Here is a 9,973-nt window from a genome sequence, read left to right on the forward strand (position 1 = left end):
TTTTTGCAAACTAACATATATTATGGGATGGAGGGAGTACTTTCTAAAAATATACACAAACTTGGTAAGTAGAGGGATGTATGCAACAGTTGTGCATTAACAAGTTGAACTCTGCACACACGTGGCACTAATGCAACGCTTTGTTGCAGCCGACTCAAGAAGCCAGATCCGTGTGTTGTGGTAGTATAACTTGATTGCCCCCAACTACCGCAGTTTCTGCTTTCTAATTATATGATGCTTATATGTACATCACTCACACACACACACACACACACACACACACACACACACACACACAGAGAGAGAGAGAGAGAGAGAGAGAGAGCTAGCTTTTGGTGGGAAATATCTCTAGTACTTAGTTTACTTTATTTTTAAAAAGGAGGATAACTCCCAGCCTCTGCATAGTACTCCCTCTGTAAACTAATATAAGAGTGTTTAGATAACTAAAAAAGTGATCTAAATGCTCTTATATTAGTTTACGGAGGGAGTACTTAGTTACATCAGTCAATAGTCTTGCTGTTACTTCTCACTTGAACTAACAACAAAGAGGGTCTTCTAGCACTAATGTGCATGGTTACGTACGTCACATTTTGATTATGGGGCTGCGAGAAAACCATACCTCTTTACCGGCTTTTAAAGAAATCTAACAATTTTGACTGGTACAACGAGGTCAATACTGCTTTCGAAGCACTCAAGAAGCAGCTCTCTGAAGCGCCCATTCTTGCAGCTCCTTAGAAGAAGGAACCAATATTGCTATACATCGCAGCCGACAACAGAGCCATCAGTGCGGCTGTTGTGGTAGAGCGCGGAGAGGAGGGCAAAGAGAACCTGGTCCAGCGACCGGTCTATTATGGGGCTTGGGAAGCACTGGGAATTCAGGGTATACATACATTGACAGTAAAACTCCTGTGTTTGCTAATTGCTGATCATGAATGTCGACAAAACTCCTGTGTTTGCTGACACTCTGTTTCATCATAAATATAGAAGTCACTCGTGTGCTCTCCTACCTTTGCTACCGTCCTATGCGTGCTATGGTTAGAGAGTTGCTTGGGCTACACGGCGTGTGCCTCCATGTATGTGTAGGGCACAGCAAGGGAGTGTGCGGACATGCTCTAGTGTGACGCATGGACGAAGCTGTGCTGTGTGCCTGCGTGGGTGTAAGAAAGAGTGCTTGATCGGCCCAAGAAAAAAGATTTGAAGACACAAAGTCACAACGTGGCCGTATGCTAAACACCTCCCAGATTCTCTTGGCCTTCCATAATTTGGAAGACAATCATCTATCTAAATAGTAAATATTGGTAGGTTATTCCAGTTGAGGTACCTGAACATCTCTTGGACAGGAATATGCGAGCTCCCAGAAGGAATAGGACATCTATCAATAGCTTAGAGATGTCACATAGGCGACTAATTTACCATCGTCTATCTTTAATCTAGAAAAATTGGTGCATCTATTGGTTGGCGAGTTTGTTAAATTTCCTTAAGAAGGAATTGAGAAGATGCAATTAGCACTAGAGACCTTGAAACAGGTCAGAGCCTTTAAGCGGCCAATTCAATGTCTTCAAGATTTTGGCAAGCTACAGAATATGTGGAGGCTGAATATTGATCTTACAATGATCAAGAGGCCACTGAAGATACTGATGAGGAGTGCAAGAAAGCGATTGCATCTTCTCTCTATCAACTAGGCACACCCTTTATTTATCTGGCATTGTGATTCCAGATTATTACTGAAAGAATGGTGTCCTGCTCCGGTTGGCTCTAAAAACTTATGACCAGGCGGTCAACCTTCCCACAGGTTCCAAATTGGATGGGTTCCCTCATCAACCTTCAGCAATTACAGTTTGAACTGCAGAGAGTCAGGTATGAAGACCTCTGCATCCTTGGAGGCATCCCTGCTCTCCTCGCTCAGACACTAATAGAAGAAAGAATGTGTGAAGGACAGCTCATTGTTAGCGGTGAAATGAGATTTCCATGCCTGAGTAATTTTTTCTACTGTATATGTGAGGGGTACGGGATAGAAACAATGTTTGAATCAGGGTCCATGCCCAAGTTAAAAAGCTCGAGATTTGCTCAAGCCCCACAATGAACAAGCATCCCTTTATTTAATGCTAGTAGTCTAAGTAGTACCTCCCACAATGAACAAGTCCTTTGATTTCAGAAATCAAGAACCTCCCCTGCGGTCTCACGACTGTCACATGTAAGTTCCTCTTGTGGACAAAAAAGGCGGCCTTGGAGAGAGCACTCAGCACAAACCCCAGGTTCCCTACTCTCGATTTTGTCACTATATCCATAGCTCCCCTTTGTTGTCTGCTCAATTGTTTTTCTTCAAGTGCCGTATTAATTATAGAGTGACCATTATTTATTGGTCATTTTCCTCGAACAAAGCCGTCTGGCAAACTATAAATCAAGGAATTTCCGTGCCACTGTTCTAAACAGTTCCTCTCAGGAGCTCTTATCAATTATAAATAGTTTTGGCAGTTTAACTTACCGTTGTTTGTGGTCATTTGCAGTGCTACTCTCCACAGATCGCTAGAGCACCAGCATCTCTTACACATGTAATCTGCACATTCTAAGCCTTCATCACGGTCATAAGTCGATTCATAGGTAGAGGAACTAGCAGGGCTCCCGCGAGTATAAAGTTTAAATTTTCCTATCTTTTAGGAAACATATGTAACCAATAAAGAGTTCTTGATCGGCCCAAGAAAAAAGATTTGAAGACACAAAGTCACAACGTGGCCGTATGCTAAACACCTCCCAGATTCACTTGACCTTCCATAGTTTGGAAGACAATCGTCTAAATAGTAAATATTGGTAGGTTATTCCTGTTGAGGTACCTGAATCTCTCTTGGACAGTAATTTGCGGAAGCTTTAAGCAGCCAATTCAATTCTTCAAGATTTTGGCAAGCTACAGAATTTGTGGAAGCTGAAATTTGATCTTGGCGATGATCAAGAGGCCACTAAAGATACAAATGGGGAGTGCATGAAAGCCATTGCATCTTCTCTCTATGAACCAGGCACACACAATCTTCACTCTTTATCTATCTGGAATTGTGATGGCAGATTATTACCGGAAGAAGAATGGTGCCCTGCTCGGCTTGGTTGACCTGGTGGTCAATCTCCCCAAGGGTTCCGAATTTGATGGGTTCCATCGTCAACCTTGAGCAATTATGGATTGAACTGTATAAAGACCCCTGCATCCTTGGAAGCTTACCTGCTCTCCTCGTGCAGACACTATAGGAGAAAGAATGTCTGAAGGACAAGGACACCTCATTGTTGGTGGTGAAACGGGATTCCCATGCTTGAGTGATTTCGTTTACTGTATGTGTGATGGGTACACAGGAACGGGATGGAGATGATGTTTGAAGCAGGATCAATGCTCAAGTTAGAAAAGCTCTAGATTTGTTTCAGCCCAACAATGAACGAGTGTCTATTCAGTATTGGTAGTCTAAATGGTACTAGGCATTTTGATTTTGGAATCGAGAACATCCCCTGCAGTCTCACGACTGCGGAGACAGCACCCAGCTTATTCGGAGACTGCCCTACTTCGGATACATACTACAGCTTATTCTTTCTCCTTATCAGTTAGGAGTATAAATAGTTCTGACAGTTTAACCTACCATGCATCGATTGTGGTCGTTCTTGAAGTCTAATGGTTGCCAACATGTCATAGCTTTACTCCAAAGTTTACTCAAGTTGTGAAGGGCTGAATATCTAGCATATGACCATCAGTACAGCAGAAAAGTAAGGCAAAAGGTGCCAAGGATAACTTATTAGGACAAATCCAGGACTGACAAAACTAATTAAAAATTGCAGCGTAGCTGAGGCCAAATGTGCAACTCCCTTGAAGTAGTAGCCATCCATATGTATGAAACACATATAGTGGATCAACAAAATGGTGATAGTCAGAAAGTTTACTACTAGCTTGTTGGAAGAAGTACTAAAAAATCTTTAGAAAAGGTTGACAGTCAGAAAGTTTACTACAGTTTCTCCAACGATTATTACATTTCAAACGTACTAAAATAGGAAAAGGTTGGAAGAAGTAACCTACAAAGAGAAGTTCACCCCTCGATTAGCACTCCAGGGCATCTAGGAAAAATCCATAGAAAAGGTTTCAATCAGTGCCCTGTTCCAGAAAAGAGTGATATTTTTCAGGGAGTAACTCCTTATATTCCTGGCCTTTCCCCTCTGACACTAGTGCAGTCAACAAGCTAGCAGTGGAAGCTTCAGGGGTGAACCTCCTCTCATCAATTTTAGACAGATAAGTCCCAGCCCTCGGCACCTCCCCTTTCTGAAGTAAGCTTCTAACTATAGCATTTAGCATCTGGGAGTCGGCAGCACATCCATTCTTCTCCATAGAAATGAATAGATCATCAGACTCTTGTAGAGAACCTTCTTCTATAAGTTTTTGTATCATTAAGCTATATGTAACAACATCGGGCACTAATCCTTTGGCCCAGATACCATCAAACAAATCTTTGGCTTCTTCCTTTCTGCCACCTTTCAGCAACGCACCAATCATAATATTAAAAGTGATAATAGAAGGCTTAACCTTCCCGTCCAACATTTCCCTGACAATAATCAATGCATCATCTATCCTTCCCTTCTTAGAGTAACCATCAATCAGTATGCTATAGGTGAAATCATCCGGTTTCAAGCCAATTGAGAACATATTGTCAAGTAACTTCCTCCCTTCATCCATCTTACCAACTAAACAGTATCCATGTATCAGTGTGTTGTAATCACGGACAAAAGGCTTCACACCCATGTGTACCATCAGGTCGAACACATCTTGGGCTTCCATAACCCTTCCATTTTTGCAAAGGTGATCCATAACAGTGTTGAAGAACACTGTGTCGGGACAGATGCCGCGATCCAACATCTCAGAAAATAGTTCATGAACCTTCTCCCATTTGCCACAAGAACAGAAACCACTAATAAGGGAGTTGAAAACTATGATATCAGGAGCTAACCCTTCAGTTATGATTTGAGCGAACTGGGACATAGCATCATCCATTCGACCAATCCTGGAAAGTAAGTCTATTACTGTTCCATAGCTCACTGCATCAGGGTTCAATCCTTTCTGCCGCATTTTTGTAAATATATGCATTACTTCATCAACCATTTCTTCTTTAGCATATGCAGATATGAGTATGTTGTAGACATAATGATTTGGTGCAATACCATTACCTACCATCAAATCAATGAGACAAAGCATATCATGAAAAGATTTTTCCATAGCATACCCATGAAGCAGTATGCTGTAGGTAGTAACATCTGGTTTTTGGCCCAAACTGACCATGGAATCAAAAATCTTCCTAGCTTCTGCGCATCTTCTGCTCTTGCAAAGATAATCCAACTGTATATTGTAAGTTACAACATTTGGTTGGACACCATTTCTAGACATTTCCTTCAAAATTCGATCCACCTCTTTGCACCATCCTAATGAATAATATCCATGTATCAGACTATTATATGTGGCACTATTTGGCAGAATACCTCTATCAGTCATCTGTTGAAGAACCTCCTCTGCCTTGTCCATCACATGAACTTTGCACATGCCAGAGATGATTGAAGTGCAGGTCACAGCATTCGGCGAAATTCCCCTCTGTAGCATGACACAAAATAGGCTGTAGGCCTTGCCCACCTCACCCTCTTTCAACAAGCCATCAAGTACGGTGCTATAGGACACCACATTAGGTTGGCAGCTACCTCCATGGTCAATCATCATGTGAATCAGCTCGAGAGCCTCTTGGCTCCTCTTCTCGTTGCAAAGACCCTTCAAAAGAATGCTGTATGAGAAAATGTTCGGGATGCAGTTAAATTCAGGCATTATCCGGAGTACAATGTCCATTGCATAGCTGGTCTTCTTCTCCGCACATATGGCCTTGAGTAGGTGGCTGAAATTGACGATGGCTTCTGCTGCAAATCCCAACTTAATGACGTGCCCCATGCCAGCATGTCCAAGGTCCAAGCGGCCAGCACGGCAGCAGCAGTCGACTAGAATGCCATAGGTGATATTGTGGGGAGGCACCTTGGCTCTTGCAACACGGTTGAACAGGGAGACGCCGATTGCGGGGCAATCACGGCCGACGACGGTGAGGTAGTTTATGGCGCGGACCGAGGAAGGCCCAGCGACCTGGATCAATTCGTCGAACAGGTTGAGTGCGTCCTCGGTACCAATGTTTCTGGAGCGGTACCGGTGCTCGATGTTCCGCTCCAAGAGGCGGCTGCCGACGGGGACGAGGCGGCGCCTCATAGCTCTCCATCTGGCCTGAAGAATCCCTCGCCGCGCCGTTCACCACCTACAGCACCGGCATGAACCTAGGGTTAGAAGGAAGGAAAAGCAGGGGAAGAAGGACGAGCTGCAGCTGCTGTAGGAGGTAAAAATGCTCACCGTCGAGCTGCAGCTGCTGTGGGAGGACGAGATGTCCGCCGCTGGGCGCCGACTGCAGCGGCCCTGAGGCCGATAAAGACTAGGCCACCCTCCGTCGCCGCGCGTTGCGTCCCCGACGCCGGTGAGGACGGCCCTCGCCGCAGGCTTCTGTCCCGGCGCGGACGCAGACGAGCCACCACCGCCGCAGGTCCAGCTATGCTCGAACTTCAGTTCTTATTATGACTGTGTTTAAGAGCCCCTTCCCGACCCCCACGTCCCTCTCACAATGGGGGAAATCTAGCGCCCCGCCGCCGGCTTCCGGGCAAAGCCCGGCCGGCCTCTCCCCGACATGGCTACCCTCCTCCCACCCCCTCCCCTTGGTCCCCGATGACGTCTCGGATCTGGGCACTGATGATCTTGCCGGCGCGGTGCGGTGAAGATACGGTGGCGACCCTACTCGGCACCGGTGGTGACGAGGCGTCCGTGGCTGGTGGTGCTGCCTCAACGGCGACTGCGGCCCAGGGCTCTGGTTCCACCGGATCTGGGTGGCAGGGCTCGGGACGAAGGCCACTGTTAGGCATGGTGAAGCCGTGGATCTGCTACCGCTAAGCGCCATGGTGGTGCTGGCGGCTACATGGACACGCGTGGTGTTGGTGCTAGCAGCGGTAGTGGACACAACGTGGGTGGTGCCGGCTGTTTTGACGGGCACTATGCATGCCATCGTGGGTGAATCCAAGATGGTGGCTTCCTCAGTTCTATTCGAGCACGAGCACCCACCTACCAACTTTTCTTTTAGGCGCTTAAGGGTGGTTGGTGCGTCGGCAAAGATAGTTCTTTTGTAGTTGTTGCTCTTCGGAGGTGACCTGCGTCGGCCGAGGCGTGGTCTTGAAGACCATTTTAGTTCTGGCTTTTTGCGTTGTGGTTGTATTGTGTGCATTTGAAATAGAGTTGGTGTTGATTAGTTACTCACTGGGTAGTGGTGGGAGTTGTCCGTCGTTCTTGTATTTTTACCCTTTACCTTTTATCTATACCTACTAATAAAATACGGAGTATTTCTTCCCATCCATTGTCATAAGTTTATGTTTTACAAAAAAACTAATTTTTTTCTTTAAGTAACCCGTGGTCCAACATTAAGTGCCCTTTCTCAGTTGGGCTTCGGCCCAACTACGGTAGCCGATGTCTTGCACTTCTGGGTGCTGGTTAGTATTCCGTGTTTGCCTAGCTCACTCTATTTTCGGCCCATTTAGGTTCCTGGTTTTTTATTATTTACAGAGAATATGTTAAACATGATAATGCTATAACTTTGCAATCGTAACTCAAATTAAAATAATTTGTATATGTAATTTGATCAGAAAAAATCGTAGTTTCCAACCGTGCTATTATCTGTTCCTGTTAACCAATTTAAGATTCTACTTAGGGCATAACCAATTTAAGATTCTATTTAGGGCAATGGTGTATTTTAGAAAATGCTAACACACAATATAATTTTTATATGAAGTATGTTGGGAGGGTAAACAACATAATCCACTAAGAAAGATCCTGGCCCGCTCATATAACACCAGTTAGAAGAAGGGATATAATAGAGTAGTAAACCATGCAAATTATATGTAGATTGTAGGCACAATTAAAAAAAATACTAATTTGACGAGGTCTCGGATTTTCTATTCTTATTCTTGTTATAATGTCGCTCGATGATACCACGATAGTAACATGGGGGTATTACAGTGAACGTCAACGTCCCGTCTTAGGCCGCTGACTAAGATGTTGGGTGCGGCCCATTTGTTCCGAGGGTACGGTCATAGCAGAAACATTAGGGTCGTCTCTAATTCAGAAGTTGGGAGCTTGAAAAAAGAAACACATCACAGAGGCTAGAAGAATCATGAGCTCTCATGATTGCCTAGGGTAATATCATTGATCCCATATTGTTTTAGGATGGCTTGTAGGAAAATCTGACAACGGGGAACGAAAGTCACTCTGGAATTGATTGATGAAGGCCACCGTCCATACCGTATCTACGTTGGGCTGGTCATGCCTACGATCTTCTTGTGTAGGGGACCAAATTTCGTGGATTTGGGGTTACGGATGACTCCAGGTTATGAATTATCTTTTCAGTCAAGGTGGATTCTAGCCACGAGGGAATCAATGTGCCATGAGCCTTGAGGGAGACATCTTCTAGTCAAGGCCTAGAATCTTGGTGGTTCTTGCCGGTAGCTAATGAGGAAGGAATGCGGAAACTATGCGTAGGAAGTTGATGGTAAAAACTCAGCGAACATAGTATATCTTACTACCCTAAGTTTCCCATTTTACAAAATGGGGAGTTTAGCAACTAGCTTGCGGTCACCCGTTGTGGAGTCTACATCGGGCAGCATACACCATGCCCCCCATCGCCGCAGATGTAAATGTCGACATGGCGAACAAGGCATGTTATGGAAGGACAGACACATGTGTGAGAGCGATCTCGCTAGTGTCGCGGTTAGAAGTGTGCTCACGGGTGTGGTCTAGCAAGATGGCATCTCCGTCATGGTAGGCATTCCATCGAACAACCGTCGTTGCACGCCACAGATGTGGACGTGGGCACGGCTTGCTGCCAACTGTAGCGTGGTGAGTCGGGGATGGCTTGTAATGGCCCCCATGGTGGGCGGAGAGGAGAAGACCCATCGAACTGGGTGTGGAATGGGACGCCCAGTTCAGCAAGAGAGGAGAAGCCTACCAAGTTCTCCATCACAAGTTGAAGAAGACTGGCAACTAGCTTTCCGAGTGGATCCAGAAATTTTTCTCAAAAGCAAAATCCAACACCATGCCACACTTTGGATCATTCTCCATCTTGACATGGCTAAAGAACAACAACCTATCTCGCACGAGGAATAAGACCTTTGTGCAAGTCTTAAAAGGAGAGCAATTAGCTTGGCAGTTCTGGAGAGAGAGCTCATGAGATACCATGTGTGAGGCTTGCCAGCCTTAAATAAGGAGATGCAAACACCAAGCTCTTCCACCGACGATTCAATGCAAGATGTACAAAGAATCATATCCACCAGACAAAGCACAACCATGCATGGATGGGTCATAGAGCACACCCACAAAGAAAATATCATCCATGGCCACTTCTCTAAGGTCATGTGCAAAGGTGATGCTAGGGCAAATGATTTCATGGGATGGGCTTGGCTTGCAGGCCCAAGAGTTGGCATTCCTTGGAGACCCTATCCCCGAGGAGGAGGTGGAGGAGGCCATCAACCAAATGCCATGTGACAAAGTGCCCGGTCCAACCGGGTTCACCGGCCTCTTCTTCAAGAAATGGTGGGATACCATAAAAAGCGATACCATGCAAGTCATTTCTCTATTTTTTAACCTCCACATCGCCAACCTCGATTGGCTCTCAACTCCACGAATGTTGTGATCCTGCCAAAGAAAGAGGAGCTGAGGATTTTCCGACTACTGCCCCATAAGTCTCATCCATACGGTGGCCAAAATTATTGCAAACATCCTCGCCACTCGACTTGCTCACCATATGCACGCCCTAGTCTCACACTCCCAAAGTGCTTTCATCAAGGCGCGGATCATACATGATAATTTCATGTCCGGAAGGCCTTTGATTCAGTGAGGTGG

At 45.4% G+C, this 9,973-nt stretch overlaps 1 protein-coding gene across 1 annotated transcript; it reads right to left on the minus strand.

Annotated features, from left to right (window-relative positions):
• Positions 1–3,935: 3,935 nt before the first annotated feature.
• Positions 3,936–7,106, minus strand: LOC119319243 (protein Rf1, mitochondrial-like). The gene is made up of 2 exons (XM_037593732.1): positions 6,392–7,106; positions 3,936–6,299 (listed from the first exon to the last, which is right to left on the minus strand). Exon 2 carries the CDS (start codon positions 6,251–6,253, stop codon positions 4,109–4,111), a length of 2,145 nt encoding a protein of 714 aa, XP_037449629.1. The 5' UTR covers positions 6,254–6,299; positions 6,392–7,106; the 3' UTR covers positions 3,936–4,108.
• Between the last annotated feature and the right edge of the window lie 2,867 nt (positions 7,107–9,973).

Source organism: Triticum dicoccoides, chromosome 6A, assembly GCF_002162155.2.
Source record: "Triticum dicoccoides isolate Atlit2015 ecotype Zavitan chromosome 6A, WEW_v2.0, whole genome shotgun sequence".
Classification (NCBI taxonomy): Eukaryota; Viridiplantae; Streptophyta; class Magnoliopsida; order Poales; family Poaceae; genus Triticum; species Triticum dicoccoides.

What these genes read in the sequence shown, in the direction of transcription:
- LOC119319243 (XM_037593732.1), bottom strand. Translation starts at nt 6,253, where the DNA reads ATGAGGCGCCGCCTCGTCCCCGTCGGCAGCCGCCTCTTGGAGCGGAAC.